The sequence below is a fragment of the Artemia sp. Qi Xiang Cuo genome, chromosome 1 (genome assembly GCF_049724085.1).
Source record: "Artemia sp. Qi Xiang Cuo chromosome 1, ASM4972408v1, whole genome shotgun sequence".
NCBI classification, from domain to species: Eukaryota; Metazoa; Arthropoda; class Branchiopoda; order Anostraca; family Artemiidae; genus Artemia; species Artemia sp. Qi Xiang Cuo.
The window spans coordinates 70,635,486-70,656,098 of record NC_142794.1 but is presented as its reverse complement, the minus strand read 5'-3'; the positions used below and the strand labels follow the sequence as shown (position 1 = coordinate 70,656,098).

Here is a 20,613-nt window from a genome sequence, read left to right as displayed (position 1 = left end):
CTAGTTTTGAAAAAGATATAGTAAGGTAGTGTTTGATTCACTTGCTTTCTCTTAACAACTCATATATGTTCGACTTGTAAGAGAAACTCATGGGCAGAAAGTTCTACCCAATTATATTTTTGAAGTACTTATTAGAGAGCGCCTGAAAATTCTAAATGGGTTGTAGCTAAATACCAAAATTTGCGATGCCAAAGAAATGATTTTGATTCACCTTATATATTATTTAATTCAGTGGATGTACGCTATATTAGAGCTTTGATCAGGGGCATTAAACCTAGGTCTCAGACGCCACGCGCGCCTCATTTGAAGTCAGTCCAGAAGGAGAGTCATTAGCGAAAGTTGGAAAATTTGGTGAAATATACTGAGTTTCTATTACCAGTTAATTTTTTCCTCTATATATCTTTTCACAACGGATCTTGTTTTTTTTTAACATTAAGACATTTTTTGTTCAAATTGACTTTTTTCCATGTTTGCAGAACCGCGTTTAAACTCAGGGATATTTTTGCCAGATTGTCTTTTCAGTATCTTATATCCTAAAAGTTTAGTACTGTGACAATTGGTCCTTTGTCTATTCATTTGAGTGGGTGAAAAATATATATTTTTTAGTTTAGATAGTTTTAGAGATTTTTTTTGTAAAGACTTTAGTATTGCTTCATACTAAAAGTTTTTAAGGTACAGTTTTACAGTTATTACAGACTTTAGCATCATTCGATCGGACGTCTTTTTTAGAGATTAAATAAAAAAAAACAAGTTTTTTAAACTGAAAGTAAGGAGCGACATTAAAACTTAAAACAAACAGAAATTATTCCGTATATGAAAGGGGATGTCCCCTCCTCAACGCCTCGCTCTTTACGCTAAAGTTAGACTTTCCCACAACTTTATTTTTTAAAACAATAAAAAACTTTAGCGTAAAGATCGAGGCTTTGAGGAGGGGACAGCCCCTTTCATATACGGAATAATTTCTGTTCATAAGGTTTAATGTCACTCCTTACTTTCAGTTTAAAAAACTTGTTTTTTTTATTTGATTTCTGATCATTTTTTAGTTAAAGCAGCTTTTATTTTGCTCACCGTCATTGAATGATTAAAACAAAATTTGCATATTAATTTTACTTTTCTTTTGCTAAATGGCTTTCTCTAAATTTGGTTCTGGTGTAATTTACAAATTAACTTACGTAACGAATTTCTATATTCGTATATTTTTATTGCGTATATTATGGGGTTCACCCCCTAGTCAATACCTCGCTCTTTACGTTAATTTCAAATCGTGTTCCAATTCTGTAAGAATGACTCCTTAATCACAAAGGCCGCTAATTATAATAAAAATCTCTGATGAATGTACAAAAAAATGTGTTTCCTTATGAATCAGACGAAAGTGGGAAAAAAGGGGCGTGGGAAGGAGCCAAGCTACCTTCCAGCATTTTTGGTCACTGAAAAGGGCAGTAAAGCTTTCAGTTTCCGTTCAAATGAGCTCTCTCTTGATTTTGTAGGACCACGGGGTCGGTACGATTACCCCTTAAAAAAAATAATAAATAAGCATCCGTGATCTCTTCTGGCAAAAAATACAAAGTTGTACAGTTTTGCAGATATGAGCTTGAAACCTATGTAATAGGGTTTTCTTATACGTTGAATCTGACGGTGTGATTTTCATTAAAATTCTTTCACTTGCAGGGGAGCCTTTGATGAGTAATACTAAACTTAATAAAATTTATATATTTAGCAATATAATATTTAGCAATATATTATATAATATTTAGCAATATATATTATATATTTAGCAATATATTATATTGCTGATTAATTTATATAATCAGCAATATAAGCCCATTCTTTTGGTACATTTATTGACATGAAAATTCCGTTTTTTAAAGTTTCGATTGATATTGAGCCGTATCGCTTTTTTTATGTTTTTTTTTTATTACGCATATATTGTTACGTCTATGAGAGGGTTCTCCCCTTAGTCAATACCACGCTCTTTACGCTAAAGTTAAAAAAAATTTTAAATCACAAACCCCTGAATCACAAAGGCCGTTTAACTAGGATAGATAGCTCTTTTCAAAAAAAAAACTGTAGCGTAAAGAGCGAGGTATTGACTCGGGGGCAAACCTCCTCATATACGTAATAATTTCCTTTCGTCTTAAGTTTTAATGTTGCTCCTTGCTTTCAGTTGAAAAAACTTGTTTTTTTAAATTTAATTTCTGATTGTTTTTTTAAATAATGCTGGAAAATCCAGGGCTCCCTTCATAGAAATGTCCCTTACCCCAAGGAAACATCCTCCACGGAATCCTTCCTGAAAATGTCTGTATAGTTCCCAATAACCAATACTATATGTAAACAATGGGCAAATTTCATAGCTTGTAGCCCTTCCCCTGGGAACTGTGGGGGATTAAATCATCATAAAAGACATATTTATTAGATTTTCAACTATGCTGAACAAAATGGCTATATCAAAATTTTGATCAGGTGACTTTGGGAAAAAAATCAGTGTGGGAGAGGTCCTAATTGCTCTCTATTTTTTGGGTCACTTAAAAAGGGCACTAAAACTTTTAATTTTCGTTCCAATGAGCCCTCCTAAGATATTCTAGGACCACTGGGTCAATACGATTACCCCTGGGAAAAAGAAAAAAAAAACAAATAAACACACATCCGTGATCTTTCTTCTGGCAAAAAAGGGAAAATTCCACATTTTTGTAGATAGGAGCTTGAAACCTCTACAGTAGGGTTCTCTGATACGCTGAATCTGATGGTATGATTTTAATTAAGGTTCAATAGCTTTTAGGGGGTCTTTCCCCCTTTTTTCGAAAATCAGCCAAATTTTCTCAGGCACGTAACTTTTGATGGGTAAAACTAAACTTGATTAAAGTTATATATTTGAAAGCAACATTAAAATCTAATTCTTTTTATATATCTATTGGTATCAAAATTCAGTTTTTTAGACTTTCGGTTACTATTGAGCCGAGTCGCTCCTTACTTACAGTTTGTTGCCACGAACTGTTTGATTATGCTAAATAGCTCTCAACAGATGATACGTTATAATAAACATCATTCAAATTGTTTTATAATAGTAAAATATCATACTGGAATCTTTGATATATTGGATTGCAAGGTGCTATGAAAGTCATCTTTTTTTTATGAGAGAAACATTAATTTAAGAGATACGAGCAATATTTTTTAACTTCCATCTTATAAATTGTGTCGTATTTTATGATCTTTTTCAAAAATATTTGTCAATTGGAAAATGGGATATTTTTTTTAATAGGATAGATTAAAAAAAGAAACAACTTCTAATATCGGTCGATAATTCAAATGCATACGATTATTGTAGCGAGCGCATTAGAGATTTATATATGATCACATATCCTTATGCACTATTTATAGTATGCATATTTTATTTCACAAAAATCATTAAACAATTTACGTTTTTAATATACGTCTGTTTTTTTCAATATTATTTGATTTTAAATAATTTCATAATCAGTTCTAAGACTATCCAACACAAGTTAATGTAATTTTCAAAGATATTTAAAAGCTAAATTGTATCAAAAGTCATATTAAACGCCATGATAGTATTTCTCAAAGTGATTCAAGAGTTAAATTTAGTTACTGTACATTATAAGTAAGGCAAAAAATCAAAATAAAAAGTATTACAATTTCTGCTTCTTCAAAGTTTGAACTTCTTTTGTTTGTTTTAGAAGAGTTTTGTTTTATATATGTGATTACTTTTAGAGCTCTTTCAAGGTATTCGCTAATACAGTTTATTGTGACATTTAAGTAATATCCTAATTGAATATAAGCTTAATAGATGTGAGGATCCTCAGTAATCTGATTATAAGTCGTCGGGTCTATATAAAAGGCACAATGAGCCAGACAGTGCTAATTTACTTATATAGACAATCTAACAAATATTAATAGGTTTATCGTGAAAACAGCTTCCTTGATCTTAATGAATTTTCAATGCCTTTATGAAAACTCAGCTAGATGAGCGTGATATAATAAGCCGCTAAGGTGTTAAATTGATTACCACTGTTTTTTTTTTAATTATTACAATAACAGCAATTGACCCTTAGCCTCAGACGTGTATTGATAAATTCCATAAAAGTTAGGGACTAATCAACAAAAAGTGTAATACATTTTGGCCTTGTTGATTTGTTTCAGACAATTTAGATCCACTCAGAGGCCCATTTGACCAAGAAATAGACATAAATTTGTAGCAAGGCCGTATCCAGGGCGGGGGAGGAAGGCTAGGGAGTTTGACCCCCCCCCAAATTTTTGTTTGACTCGTGAAAACATAACAAAAATGTTTAGGAACAAATTTTTGATGCGTTCTTGAAGTTTTTTACCCCCCCCCCCCAAAAAAAAAATCTTTTTAAAATACATGCCCCCCCCAAAAAAAAATTTAAAAATAATACGGGCCTGATTTGCAGAGATAATAATAGTTAGTTTTCATTTTAATCCGCCAAGTTTAAATTGGTTGACTCAAGTCTTTGTCTTGCAGGATCGCTACCGTAGGCCTATATAGAATCGAAAGTCAGTGCCATTATCATTTCAGGAGTATTTGTTGCTGGTGAGGATGAAGGCCTCCAGTAGGTTGATGCTTTTGACCTTCAGCCCACATGTGTTAGTGTCAGCCTGTCTTGTTCTTAATCCTTCTTTGAGACACTTCTATCCCTTTACTGCTGAGTTGAAATCGGTGAGAATAAGGGCAAATATGTGAGTAAAAGCACGGAAGACATTCTTACCATCAAAATGATCTGCCCCAAAAGAAGTTGAAGTTTCAAGTTGCAAATAATAATTTCGCTATGTATTATATAATACCGTTTAATGAGCTACACTGTATGGAACCGTTTAGTCTGTACTGGGTTATTGGCATAATTTCGTCAAAATCCTGGGGGGGGGGGCAAGTTGGAGCAAATTTTTCCAAACCAAGTGAAAATGACAGTGAAAACTGAAAAATGATCCATAAAGGTAAAGATATACTAAAGAAAACTGACCTGTTTCTCCGGATACTTGAATTATGCAGCCTTATCTTAGTTTTGACAATATTTTTTGTAGAAACTAAATTACAGCTGGAGGGGGGGGGTACTGATCTCGGAGTGGGGGACTTGGGTCTAGAGGGGCCTACCCCATAGAAAATTACAACCATTTACTGGGTTGAACACGTTTTTTGGACCCAGAGGTTCAATATGAATTTTTGAGGCGGAAAACATTTCACTGGACGCCGGTGCATGATATTTTCCCACTAGTGGCAGATGCTGGTATTTTTAGTGCTTTTTCAGTCGTGAAGGTAACATCGTCCGAAAAATCATATCGGAAAGAATAGTACTCGTCAAGTCAATACAAAACAGGTCTACCTTCAGTGCTTCGATCAAATATTGTCAACCGCCCACTTAATGAGGAGTAACTGCCCCTTTATGCTGGCCGTTGTCGATAATAAACGATGAAGATTTCTCTATTTATTAAGCCAGCCTTTTTAGTGTTGCTGTAGATTATACCGGCTGAACAAAAAAAAAAGTTTATTTTTGCCAGCATAAGCTTTCTTGATTACTTAGAAATTAAATAGACAACCATAATCAATTTGAAGCTAAATTTGTAGTTTTAACAAAGCACTGAATTATAGTCGTGAACGGTAGTTGCATATATACTGATTTCTGGCCAGCCACGCGTTTAGATATGGGATTCTAGCCAGACACGCATGTGAACGCCGCTCTGGAAAAAGTATCCAGAACTTGTGATTGTTTGCGTATATGCTTGATTTTAGATATGTTTTCCACATGTCATTTTCGATGACAAAAAGTCCGTAGTAAATTTTGACACCTTTCGTAAGTCTTAAAAGAATAGCCTTGTGACTTTGAACCTTCTTGTTCTCGCTGAAACATTTTGATGATAATTAGATTTTGATATTCATCGAGAAAACGAATAAGATAAAAATTAATAACCAAAATAAATTTTGACCGGAATGCTAAGTAATTTTATTGTTTTGTTTATTGTTAAATTAACTTGGAGAAACAGCAATATAGCTTTTAAATCACATTACTTTTTACGTTTAAAATGCCGCTTTGGCAAATGAACTAATCGATATCAGGATTTCATTCCATGATCTTACTTTAAGGGGATTCATGAGTAATTCTCTCCCAGTGTTTTATTAAATTAAAAGTAGAAAAGTTCAGTAGAAACAAAAACAGGGCAATTTCAGTTTTGAGCATCAGGGCTGCCACTCGTTTGAATTTTCCGCAACATTTTGGGATTTCAGTCCGAGGTTGGGATATGAATTATACAAATACCCTTAAAAATTATACGTGCAGAAATTGTTGTTATCTAATAATTTATTATCAAAAAAAGGACTAAAACGATATTTCAAGACGTTTCTGGATGATCAAATCCGTACGATAAACCAACCAGTCCTCGACACATTATTTATTAGACGACACATACAATGCTACTCAAAATTCAATATGAAATAAGCTCTTTAACATTTTACTAATATATCCTAGCCTGATTAGTTATAGATTTAGTCTAAATTGAGCCGCAGAAAACTAACTCTAGGTGAAGAATTACAATTCAAGTCCCTTAGGAGTAAAGTTTTCGTGCCTGAAAAAGAATTTGTGGAAAACGACATTGAAGATCCAATGGATCCCAAGTTTCTGACGGCCGCTCGTAATCACTAGGACGTCTGTAGTCTATTATAAATTAAGACGATCATAATATACTTTTAATACGTCACGCAAATAAACCCAATTGACTGAATGTGCAGTTTTTTAACTCGGAATTAATAGCCTCTCTTTTTCTCTTCCATCCAAAGCTGTCAGTTTGTACAGCTTTTAGTAATATTATGTAACAATTGAATAACCAATTTTAGCAAGCATCCAAGCTAAATATTCGTCGTATTAGTGTTGTCATTTGATACAATTTTAAAAGAAATATTTTTTAATCAATCCTTAAAAACGTAATGATGAATCAATATCATTAACTTACACACCTCTTACATCTTACATACATCAATACCTCATCCATCAATATCTTACGTACTTCAGGCCTACTGAATAAATAGTCAACATAATATGTTCTTCCACGCAACATAAAATATCAAATGATCCTAATAAATAAAAACCTTAAAATATTAGACGATTCTAATACATAAGTTTTGACCAGAACAGGGAAACACGACGATTTTACTATTTGAAAACGATATATTATTCATTTCTAAGCTTAATTTTCTCTATGTTCAATAGGACAACAGTTAGCTCTCCAATGGGTCCGAACGAAGAGGCATTCTTTAGTTAAACAGAAAATTTGGAGAAAATATAAAACAAAAAAGCGAAAAAATTTTCATTTAGAATGCAATATTCAGTAAGAACTCGAATTTTTGTAGTAAAACTGTTCAGATAATTCAATTTTTGGCAGATATTGTGTTAACTTTTAAGTAACACAATTCTGCAGATACCAGTAAATTCACACGTGTTTTATGTTGAATTTATATATTATATGATTATGTTTGATTATATATGTACACATGTTCATAATTATGCTCTACATTGTATTTATATCTGATGTTATTTGGTCATAAAAAGGTCCATCAGTTTGCTTAATACTCATATGATGGCAAGACGGCCAACCTAATTTTCCGTTAGTTTGGGCTAGGGTTAGCTCTCTACTAGGTTGCCCCTGAGGGGGCAATTGTGATAACAGATAAGTACGTTAAAGTATCAGAGCTATGCACAGAGAACAATGTTACTACCTGTAAGGCAGAAAAGGATGCTAGCACCTGCTTTGGTGCTGAATTAGTAGTTGGGCAAGATTATGTTCTATCCACGTTTACGAGCATCATTTTGATTGGATTTGTCCTAAAAACACTACAAAGGCACGACAAAGGCATTTTGCGCTTAAGGACAAAGACGACAGATTACAAAATTGTTTACTTTTCAGCCAATCCATCTGGGGTTAAACAAAAATCAGGTCGTCCCAAATGGGTTGGGAAAAGGTCATAAAGAAGAATTTTAAAGAAAACTTCACGGGAGGAGGTTTTAGAGCTTATTGGAGCAAGCTTTGAAGAGATTAGGGAAAAGCTTGCACAGCTGTGTTACTTCAACTGTAGAAACAATGATCTCCTATAACCCATCTCTAACGATGCCTTCGAAACTTTGAACTCAGTAAATGCATGTATTTGCTTATTTTAAAGTTCCTCATAAACTTTCTAATTCAAACCCAAAGTCCAAAAGCTGTGTCAAAGCAACTGCTAGGGAATTATAATTTTAGAAAGTATCGGCTGAATTTTAAGTCAAAATTCAATTACCGAAAGGAATATACAAGCTCATATTCATATTAAAAAAGCATTATCTGTATACTGAATTAGAATACGCCAAACCTGTAGATACACATATATACACACAAAATCACTGTTTTAAAGATACAACTTGATGCATTCCACATTTTGTCCTTGTAAAAAAAGAGCTCAACCGAACTTACTGGGAAATAATGTTTCTATCTTTAATTACTATGGACATTGAAAATGATATTTACAATTGAATTGATTACATGAAAACTTAAGAGACCTTACATATTTAAGAAAAATTACGAAAAATCGGAAATTCAGTTATTAATGAAAAAGAACTCCATAGGCAGAGATGCAGTTTTTGGGTCCAAATTAAAAAACAAGAAAGAAAAAAAACGGATGAACAATCAACGAAAAATAAGCTAAAACACAAAGGCACTAAATAGCCTAGGAAGATGTAGCTATCTTTGGGAATCAACAGATTGTTAAAGTTTGGATTTACACGTATAAAAACCGTTGTACAATTTAACTGGTTTGTTTTGCTTATGTATTTTTACAGTTCAACCGTGGCAACATTGACAAAGATGTGGCTCTGTAACAACCAAAATATATATATATATATATATATATATATATATATATATATATATATATATATATATATATATATATATATATATATATATATATATATATATATATATATATATATATATATATATATATATATATATATATATATAAGAATATCGGATTTTCAGGAATGGATAGCCCCAAGACGGGTCCAGGGGGCAAAGAATTTTTTTATTTTGATGACGTTGGTACTTTAAAAGGCTTATTAAATTCACGATTTTTATTCAAATTCAGCATCCGAGTTTTAGCGATCCTTAACGAGAAAAGAGTTCGTATAGTTATAATTAATGGAATTCTTTGGATGTTTAAAAATATTACTGTTACTTATTAAACCAGTAGCCTATCCAGAATTGACTTGTTCCGTCATAACCCCAAATCAACCACAGACAGCTTCATCTTTAATATCTAGTTTCTCGGAATAATAACTTTGCGTATTTTGAGACTTTTATGAAAATCGATTTTTAGAGAGGGGGGAAGGGCAAAACTTTTCATGAGTAGATTTTTTCTTACTATCGTGAAGTTTACAAGCATTTCTTAACATTGCAATTACAGAGGGGTTAAGCCCCCCATTCCTCTTCTGGGTACACACCTAAAATGTAGGTTAAAAAATCGCTTTGCAGAAGAACGTTCTGAAATTACTTTAAAGATAAGAGGATGAGCCAGGTGAATGAATCTTTTAGGAACTATTTCAAATGTCAAAATTCCGAAAAAAAAGACATTTATCTTTTCAGCTTTTTTTCTTTAAAATATCCAAGGAATTTTGTCCAGAAACCTGTTGTCTACCATAGCTGAATATAGATTACTATAAACAGACTATAATTGTATGGCCATAGATATTTCGAAACAACTATATAATTTCGTATCTGGATTTTTACGAAGTTTTTTTTTTATGTACATGTTGTTTTTAATCTTCGGTTTTCTAGAGTTTTGATTACTATTTAAGGTTTTTGGTAACTCTTTACAGGCGCCTTGAAAGTTTCTTTTCTAAGCCTACTTTGTTTCTGTTTAGTTACAATTGTTCAATATTTTACAGGTATTGCCGTTTGAAACGTCAAAGCCAACCTCCTCTCGACACAGGATCTTCTAGAAGGGTGATGCCCTGCATTGCATAAAATGAGCTTTTCTTAGATTAAGTTATACAGCTTCGTGATGAAAAATTTTCATTTAGGTAATGAATAAGAAACCCACATTGTTTTAGCTCATAAAGTCTGCTTGATTCTGAATTTTTTGATAATTTTCACTAAAGTTTAAATGCTAAAAATTTCAAAAATTTACATTTTCCCTCACACACAATTAGATAAACCTACCAAGATTTTACGTCCTTCAGAAGTTCCTTCCTGTTTGTGCTGTGTCTTGACTGAATTTGTTCTTGAAATTTGGCTTTGCTTGGAAACTGAACCGTAATCTCTTGGTTCCTCAGGGATGTCAAACAAACGGGGAAGAAATTTCCTTGATGACATTTTAAGGCGAGCAGAGTCAACAGCAGAACGAACTCGAGCAAAGAATTCTGGAGCTTGTCCCTAAGAAAAAGAATGATTCGAGGTCAAAAGGATAAAGCTATTCTTCTTCTATCTTTTCTTTGTCGGGGAATATGTCTGAGAAAACCAACTTTTTGGAAAAAAAAATTGCCAAAAGATTGTATTCTGTAAAGAACTGTATTTTATTATGTTTTTTTTAATTTTTTTTTCTTTCTTTCCTTTACCGATTAAGATTTCGAGAAATTAGCCAAGAAAAGGGTCAATGAAATACTAAATTTTGTTTAACACTTCATTTTTTTATTTCTGTTAATTTATTATATATTTCATTTTGAATTTTTTAAAATTCTGTTTCCTCGTTTCGTTTATCGATAAAAACGTCTGACAAAAACAATTTTTTGGGCTGATCTTAATTGATCTTAGAAGTAAAAAGCAATATCAACTGGTGTCAGTTAAGTTAAAGCTAAAATTAAAAAAGTAACTCCTTATCAGGTAGTTATAGCGTAGATCGGCTTCAGGGTAAGAATTTGATAGAAATGGTCCAAAAAGAAAAAGAAATGAAATTGGATAGTTTAGAGTTTGATAATGTAGAAAATGGAGTGAATAATTTTAATAAAACAATCGAAGATGAGGATTGAGGAAAAAAAATAAGAAAAATGGCTTGGAATATTAGTAAAAAAGTTTTAAGGTGGGTAGAAGATAGGATGATTTTGCAAAAGGAGCTGCCGTGGGATAGATCTTACGAGAATAATACAGAAGTAAGGAAAGTAAAGTAATTAAGAAAATGTGAAACCGAGTTTATGGATTAAATACCTAAGGATATGAAATATAAAGCCAGGTGGTATATTAGTATGACCTTTTATTGGCTTGTTATCAAATCAGGGGGAATTGGTCAGTCAGAACTAGGTCAAAACTAACGGTAGGACCGGGACCTCTTAAAGAGGTTATAAGAGGTCCCACCCTCTATGTCACTAATTAGCGATGTAGAGTGTGTGATACAGAGTGATATAGAGTGTGAAATTACTAAATATTTTGGGAATGTATTAAATATGACGCATTCATAGTAAATTACATGCAGAATAACAAGAGGAGTTATTATAATTTAGAAGGGAAGAAAGATTTACTTAGTAAAGGAGCAGAAATAATATTAAAAAGAATTGACAAATAAGAGAATAATACTAAATTCATTAGCTGCATTTTTGTTAGAAATCTAGTATTTTTAATAATATTTTAACCTATAAGTTCGGTATGTTTGCACTTTTGAAGCTTTTCATAACAATATAATAACTTGCAAAAAATTTCAAATGCTTTACATTCTTACCAATTTCTGGAATTTTTGACAAGCTTTTGTTTACTTTTATAATTGAGTTTGTTGTTGTTTTGATTCTTTTTTAGTTTTTGAGCAATTAGAAAGATCGTGCAAAAAAGATAAAATAACCTGGTTTTAGGAAAGTGGGCAAATTTCACGCTTAGGCTAATAAACCAAGAAGTGTCTGAACCTTCAGAACTCCATACCTCAGTTGTATGGATTATCTAATTCAGCGGATTAAACTGATTACTTGATTAAATGATTGATTGAATTGATGGTCGAGAATTCTGTTTAGGTTAAGAGAAAATGAAGTTATAAGTTTGCTTGGTGCTAATTAAGGAGTTGATCAGGGTTGTCTTTTATCCAAACTTCATAGACTTAGGTGATGCAGATAGTTTGAGTACCTTGGGTAAAAATATTAACAAAATGAACGAACTTTATTGAACGTCATATTGAACGTGGGGTAAATCACTTCTACTAGAAATAAATAGAGATGATGAGGTGATGTTAGGCACCAAGAAAATTGGCCGCAAATAATTTCTAGGACCATGTTTGAAAAAACAATAAATTTATAAATTCCAATCTTTCATACAATTTTTATTCACAAATTGCTATTTCACATCTGATTTCTGATAATGCCATCCTTGATGCGCGATTAGCTTTCAAAAAAGCTTTACTACACAAAATGATTTCTCAGGTCTGAATAACCATTCAATATATATTCAAAGCTATTATGCAACTACTTTCAAAAAGTTAGCACTACTCATCTATTCTTTAGTTGTACTCAAACTTTTAAGAAGGTAACTTAAGAAATAGGCAGAAGGTAAGTTGCATACGCAGCCGACTTTCTATTGTTATCAAAGTCACAAGGGCATCAAAAGCTGCTAAGGTGTATTAAAAGCAAGAATGCATCAAAACTAATTTCATATACAACTGTTCTTGAAAAGTTTCTCTCAAATTCCCATCTTGAAAATCTACCAAGAAGGTAGTTTATCTTTCTAAATTTCAGCTTTCATTTAAGTCTCGTCACTACTAGATCCTTACCTTTGACACCAATAACAGCATACTTGTGTCTTGAAACCATCCTAATTTCCCTTGCTTCCATCGGTATTAGAGCCATAAGAGCTACTGAATTAATTAAACAAAAGTCCTCTAGCTATGTCAGGAGAAAAGCAGATAAATGTAAACGTTGAAACAAAGTAGGAATAAAAGTTCGATAAGATGTATTTATTATACTTCCCGTTGGATGCTTCAATTCATTTGGTTCTAAAATGCTCTTAGTTACTTATTGTGTCCATAGATGTCTAAGGTTGCTCCTTTAAGATAATATGGGAAAAAAAGAAAAAACTTGTTCTTATCCGATATCTAGGGAAAACGAGGGCTAGTTCTATTTTATGGAGCTAAATAAGCTATGAAAATTTTTAACGAAACTTGCTTTGTTCTGTTGATCCTGTATGATATTTTCAGTCAAACATAAACACAACTCAGTTTTGGTCTGAAAATACATTTTTGAGTTCAAGCAAAGATAGTTGGGCTTACAGTGCACACAACTCAACTGGTTCACTTACTGCGTCCACCATTCTGACCGTTCCGAAAATTTTTTGAAAATTCATGAGTTGTGCAGGAACAATATCGCCATCTAATTGTTAATATCCCTAACGTATATGTTATTAGTTGTTAAAAAAGCAACTGAAGACAATGTTTCACTAAGAAGAACTTTGCATTCTTGTTGATAGACAGCAGTTTCATGAGATAGTTCAAAAATTGCAAGCTGGTAAAAATTGACATTGCTATATTTGTCGGATAAAATTTGACAACACTGGATTTTAGTGTTGCTGCATAATTATGTTTATTTTTTTAATTTCTTTGGAGGAAGATGGGCTTGAATGGTATGAGCCACTTTTAGTAGGAACTTTGACCAAGAACGTATATAAATGTCCGGCTTGAACAGGACATTGTTCACTACTTTTCATTTCCCTAATTTTCCAGGTGAAGAGTGAACTCCGATGGTCCACAGCATTTGTCACTGAAGAAGGATTTTCCAATAGCATATTTTGGTGAATATTATATTATCCCATACTAGGCGGAGAGAAAATTAGGGGAGTTCTAGTTATCAGATTAAACGTATATCGGATTAAACTTTTTTTTAAATGCTCGTATTATAGGCAATGAGTGTTTGGCTGAGTAATAGGAAACACTCTTTAATGATTTCCTAGTTCTCTGGATGGTTTTAATCCTTTTTTCTATAATATTGTATGATACGCAGTTTTATGAAAGAATTCTAGAAGTTTGGTTTGAAAAATAAAATTTATATTTTCAGCTAAATATGTATATACATTGCTGAATATTAGTGTTTATTTCTTGAATATTTTCTGGGGAAGGGTCTCGAAATGGTCTGTAGGATTTTTGATGAGAATTTGACCTAAGAGAAATAATACATCCTATTTTGAATCTAATCTACTATTTTCACTAATATCTCCACAATATGTAGAGCAATATATAGTCCAACAATATGTAGAGCAAATTAAAGAAAATTCTACTTTTTAGACGTGGGCACCCATAAGGGGGGAGGGCACCCCCCCCTCCCCCTGGATGAATGATGCTGCCTTATATTTATATTTTTTTCAGAGATTTCTATTATATATCATTGAAAGTGCCAATTAGACAAGGTTTGCCCCCCTTAGAATTCAGCTTATGGGCGCCCATGATTGACGTGTGTGGACGTGAAGTAATTAAGTTGCAAAATAAGATGCTCGCATGTATCGGATGCAACCTTATTTTTAAATATAATAAGCTTTAAGTGTTTTGTTGGATCCTGGCAAAAATTTCGATGACTTCATTTGGTCTCTTGAAATTTTTATTGCATTCTTTTTATTGTTAATATAGTATGATACGTAGTTCCCAAGAAAGGGAACCAATATTCGAAAAATTAATAGACATTTAAGTTTCATGACGAAATAGAATGAATTAGCACAATCATTCAGAGGAAACACACGGGGGCGCAATTGCCCCTTAGCTTTTGAAAAAATTCTTGGTATTTTCATAAAAAAAGCTCACCCACCTCTCCCCACTGGACCATTATAGTATGTTTTTTTTTGTACTATCATAAAAAAACTGAACAAGAGCGCTCCCCTCCCTTTTGTGAATCAACACACCTGAAAACACGTGAGATATAGCATAATTTTTCGCTCTCCTTACTTCACGAACCCTGCTAAATTATAGCTACAAACTTTTTTATGTAAATGGCTAATAATTATTTGAAGCTCTAGACGGGTTTACAAGCTCATTTGCAACCTGAAACTTTGAGCCAATCTCTTTTCATAACCCTGAATATTTCAACTACAAACTACAAACATGTTAACAACACCCATTGATTGTAAGAGGAGAGTGACGCATGGTATCAATATAGGCATTCGCTTTTGTTTATTGCGTTAAATACGCCAGTGCTGGAAGTTTTGTTAAACATGTGAGTTTGTTTCCTAGTTATTTATTTATATTTTTTTCTCGTTTCGCGTGTTTAGTTATTGTATGTATATGTGTGTTATTTTTTAAAAGAACATTTTTTCGTTTTTTCGTTTTTTTCCGTTGAGAAAGGCACCCGGACGTCTGGCCGAAATATACGAAGTATTTTTTAATTAAGTGTTTATTTGTTGTTATATATTGTTTCACTACTTTATTAAAATTAAAACCCGTTTTTTCTTGCTTATTTTTTCGCAAATTCGTTAACAACACCCATTCCTGGGCTCATTCTAATGAGATGCAGTAAATTTCAAATGATTCAAAAAAGCTATTCGACAGTTCAAAACATTTTATATTGGCTTCTGATCTACAAATATAATAGAAAATCTAAATTTATGAGTACTGGGTACAACATTTAAACAAGACAGAGAAAACACACAGATAAAATGCCTGGATATACATAAGTCAATGTGGTCTAAGCAATTTTTGCTCTTGAATTGTTCTGGAGTTATTTGATGCAATGAGCAAAAAAAAACATTACTCTTCCATCATTCCAAGACAAGAATAAGCTATAATTTCATACAAATTTATATTTCATCTGATTGGTTCTCCTAGGTGTAATATGACGCCAGTAAAAAGAATGGAGGGTTATCGAGTTACAAGATTATTTACAAGTAATCTTTCTGTTTTTACTGGATTTGTCTACTCAGACTTCTTACATATACTAGTTCAAAATCTTTGTGGTCCTTATTTCTCGTCAGTAAGTGCCCCTTTCGATTTATATTCCCCTTTTTTGTTATTTTTACTTTGTTTTTAAAAGTTTTTTCTTAAGACACTTGTTCAATTCAATTTTTGCTTCAAAATCGATGTAAAAAAGTGCTTTAAAAAAACAACAACATTTTCTCAAGCCTAAAACTTTCTTTTCAATACTATTTTGATATCGTATCATTCTTAGATTATTAATGGAAGACGAAGGGATATACTTGGTGTTTGTTATTTTCTAAAATAAGAACTTTAATTGCTGATAGATGATATATTTGATGAGAAATTGTCAGATTTGTCAGACAATCTGAACTACCTATCTGTCAATTTCCCTAATAGTAGTATAACCCCAGAGAAGGGCAAAGTGGCAACACTGCTTTTCTGTTATAATTCAAAAAGTATTGCGTTGCAAAGAAGGAATTATAGGACAGGAGTTAAACCAACAATTTCTTTTGGGGATTCAATATACTGATCACAAGCTAGTTCTTGTACAAGATAAGTTGTCAAAGGCACTTAAAATACCGAAAATACAAAACTTATATCAAAGTCAATGATTCCACTTTCGGAAATTTCTACCAATGCGGGAATAGAATATAACGTATTCTTGAGAAGCCAAAACTTCTAGGTATCTTAAGAGTTAGAAAAAAAGATATAGTAAAATGGATTGAACCCATTGAAACGTTTTGAGTTTAAGTAAGCTATAAAAATCATTTTAATAAAAAAAAAATTACGTAACGCCTTTTGAATTGCTGCAAATGAATCTTCTTCCCGACGAACACAAAACTTACATTTAAAACGCAAGATTTTAAGGTAGTTAAAGTAAATGGTCTTTAATAACTTTCAAAGCAAGTTTAAAGGTAATTTTCTAATAGAGAGATACAATCTTGGTTCCATTGCCTCAAGACTTTCTGCAGACACCTTTGTACCCATTACAAAACTGTGACGAAAATATGACAATGCAATGATAAAATCAAAACCTCTTTTAACTAAAAAAAAAAATTGTCACCTATAAATAGAAAAAAATGAAGATCCCCTAATTGTTAGAATTCTTAGTCTTTGATAAATTTAAGTGACATGATTATAGGCAAACTGAAATGGCGTATGCTAAATTTCCCAGAATATTGATGTATTATTTTATAGTTCATATTTTTTGTATTATTTTTACACATTAACTTCATATTATTGGGTAAATTTGGCTCGTATTTTGTTAAGAATATTTATGCAATATCCATATATTATTATATATTATATAAAGACTAAATGATATTATGTTTCATAATAATTGTGTATTCTACCTATAATATATTACTGTTTGTTTTATTCAGTCTCAGTTGGAACACTAAGAAAATTTTAGCTTCACTAACCTCGAAAGAGCTTTGGTCTAAGTAATGTTGGCTTAAAATGTACTCTCTGTCCTCTTTAGTAAGGTGTGCTGGATCAAATCCAGCTTGGAACAGCTGAGCGTCTAATAAATCCTCTTCAAAGTGAGGAACTTGACCTGGAAGTAGACTTCCTCCCAGCTGATAGCCTGCATGACGTAGGTCTGGAGAGCAGAATCCGGAAGGAGATAAATGTCGGCGTGCTGCATCCTATAAGCAAGAAGAAAATATAATAAGATACATTTTAATGTTCTAGGCCTTGGCTATGTCGATTAGGTATATTTTTGTCTTTTTTTGGCCTTAAAGATTTTTAGGGTGTGATATTGATAGCTTCTGTTTGCGTCAAAACTTCTTTTAACTGTAGGTGAAAAAGGTATAAATGCAAGACAAAGGGCGTGAAGACACTCCTCAAGTTAAACTAAACTCTTTTAAACAATATTCTAAAACAAAACTGCCAGAGGATAAGGCAACCCTCCCTCAATGTATCACAAAGCTCGACAGAATATATTTCAGGGGCTTTTCACAAAAACAATTTAAATCACATTTTCTACGAAATTGAACTATTGAAGCAGTCCGATCCGATGTAAAATGTTATGTTTAATTGGTTTTGAAGTCTTATACTAGAAACAAGATTGTATTTCAAACTGGAAATTTGAGCATTGAAACTGGAAAGGTTATCCTAAAATTGAAAGTTGTAAAAATAAATTCAAAATCGGGAAATATCTTTTCAAGTCCCCGAATTTTATTTCAGTTTTCTTGCTTTGAAACAGATACATAGAGCAAAACCAATATTTAAATAACTACACAGTGTAAAAACCACGAAAATTGCTCTTGACATTAAAAGAAATAAATTTTTTTCGTGAATATCCTGAAGTTTCCATGAATAGTAAAACCATACTTCAAAGTAAATCATGTCACGGAATCAATTACTATTGGGCATAGTTTTTTATGTAAAAAATTGCCAATGGAAGAAAAACAATTCTTATCTTTTGAAGATTGTTATAACTTAAAATATAAAATAAAATATAAAATATATTTTTCTTGTAAAGTTTAGAGTAGTTGTAAATTTATTCTGGGTTTTGTATTGGTTTTTGATACACAAAATTATACTTACTTTTTCTAGCGTCAAAATCCCTTTTTATGATCAAGAATTTGATTTTGTTGTGTTATAAAATTCAGTCTTTAACCCTAGTGACGAGTAAGCCAAGGTACATAGACAGAATTTCTTCCTTGGAGGGGAGGGAGGGGAGAATCAGATGAGGATAGAAGTTTAAAATTAAAACAAAGGCAAATTGAATGGACAATAAACATAAAAATGTAGGGGAAATTTTTATAACCAAGAAAAAAAAAGGAGAATTTTCTAACCAAGAATTCTAACCAAAATGTGAAATATTTGGGAAATAAAAGAAATTATTAGGAAAACCCCAATTTATCTAGTAATTTTGAGAGAAGAGGAGGTACTGGGCTGATACCCGTTTCCTCTGTGTACGCTCATGATTTTATAGCTCAGGGTGGCCTGAAAAGCAAGGGTAATGCACAAAATAAGATTTATCCAAATTTAAATATATTTGTTAACCCACTGATAAAAAAAGTTCAAAAATCCAATAGATGAAAAATCTTTCAAACAAATAGGAAGGCATCAACGACATCAAAAACTGGAGTAAATTGACAGGAACATTAGCAGTTACAGAGTTATTTAATTTGGCTTCATCTTAATTTCTCATTCAGAGCAAATAATTGACTCTCAATTCTTGTGTTCTTAATGACATTATTTAAAAATTGAAACATTAAATAATTTTTTTCACTCTCCCAAATTTATAAGAAATATATTGATTTTACACGGTCTTACCAAGCAAACACAAAGGAAAAAAGCTGATGAACACCCTCCAACCCAGAAAAATAGAAAATTATGGACATAAAACGTAATTTCTTGGCACTTTTGCAACCCTAACTGACCCCCAATGGTCGGAATTGTCTGCACATGAGCACCTTAGAGTCGTTTATCCCACCTTTAATTAAAATGCTCCCATCTTAAACCAATTTAGTTCTGGGTAACCTTTATTTTAGCCTTTCATTAATTGCTTATCAACAATCTCGGCCAAAGAAGGCTAAATACCTCACATTTTTTTATTTAGTCAAATAGATTTTTGACAGAAAAATACCCTAATTTTTTTCGTTCAACGAATGTCATCGGATATTGGACAAGTTGATCGGATTCAACTAGCAAAACTGGGAAAAAACGAGACTTAAACTAAATCAACATTAAATCAATGGGTGTAATGGCAAAAGTAGAACATTTTGACTCAGTATTTGGTTGAAACCGTAATTGAAAAGAAGAGTAAAAGGGAGTAGATGAAAATACCCAAAACACAAAAGACGTCAACAACAAAAGACTTCAAAAATGAAATGAATCAGTCAAAGAGCAATCATGTCCCTGAACACGGAGTGCTTTTCATTTATAGTTTCGTATCTTTATTTCGTCATTCTACTTCATGTCTCTTTGAGATTACAAGAAGTTGGACAAAAAAATTTTCCATCATTCATTTCTGATTCGTTGGTTGTTTTTAAGTCGGGTTACTTTTTTTCGTTTTACTTCTCTTGATTCTTTCTTGTTTTTACCCCTTCTTTGTTCTAGCCAGCCAGTCTAGACCGCCTATCACTATGGTACAAATAAATTATGAATAAGGAACAAAAAGTTCAAAAATATAGAATTAAGCTGCATCCATGTGTAAGTTTTTCAGGATGAAAGAAGCAGAATCCAGCGAGCTAAGTCCCACCCGGCAGTGAACAGAGTTATAGACCCGGAGATTTTGAAGATTGCGGTTCAAATTTGTATATCGTAAGGCCCATTCCCCCGAAAACCATGTCAACGAACAAATAATAATTGAATTTGGCTCACTCACATTATTGATGCCCCCCCCCCACACAAAAAAAACAGATAATTTCATGAAATGCGAATTAAAATATAGAGCAAATGGTAATGATGTCGAACTTTCAATGGCTGGGGCTGATTTAACTTCTGGCAGCTTTCTATCATGAAGTGAGAAGCTATGAATACCTGAAACAAAGCCATGGCTTCCTTTTGGTTTACTAGTGGAGTGTTGGTGGTTTTAGAATCTCCATGTGAGTGATTTGAATGAAGGAGAGGATTTGATTTGAGTAGACCATCATCGACAAATGGAGAGCTTATGGAGTTCAGTTTTGCCTCCCTAGCCTTTCCTCTTCTTTTCTTTCTGAAATTGAAATAACATTTATTCATTTTAATTTTCTGATTTAAGGCAACAAAATATACAGCGCCATTATGTAAGAAAAGGAAAGAAAATCATAAAG

The 20,613-nt window shown here is 32.4% G+C and overlaps 1 protein-coding gene across 2 annotated transcripts in view; it reads right to left on the bottom strand.

Moving 5' to 3' along the window:
• sha (shavenoid) overlaps positions 1-20,613 on the bottom strand; it is a 150,417-nt gene that overhangs the window by 19,414 nt on the left and 110,390 nt on the right. For both annotated transcript variants that reach the window (XM_089096051.1, XM_089096056.1), the window contains exons 8-10: positions 20,342-20,516; positions 17,269-17,493; positions 10,207-10,419 (exon numbers count right to left, since the gene is read on the bottom strand). In XM_089096051.1, coding sequence (XP_088952177.1) covers positions 10,207-10,419; positions 17,269-17,493; positions 20,342-20,516 — 613 coding nt within the window. The remainder of the gene's footprint in view (positions 1-10,206; positions 10,420-17,268; positions 17,494-20,341; positions 20,517-20,613) is intronic.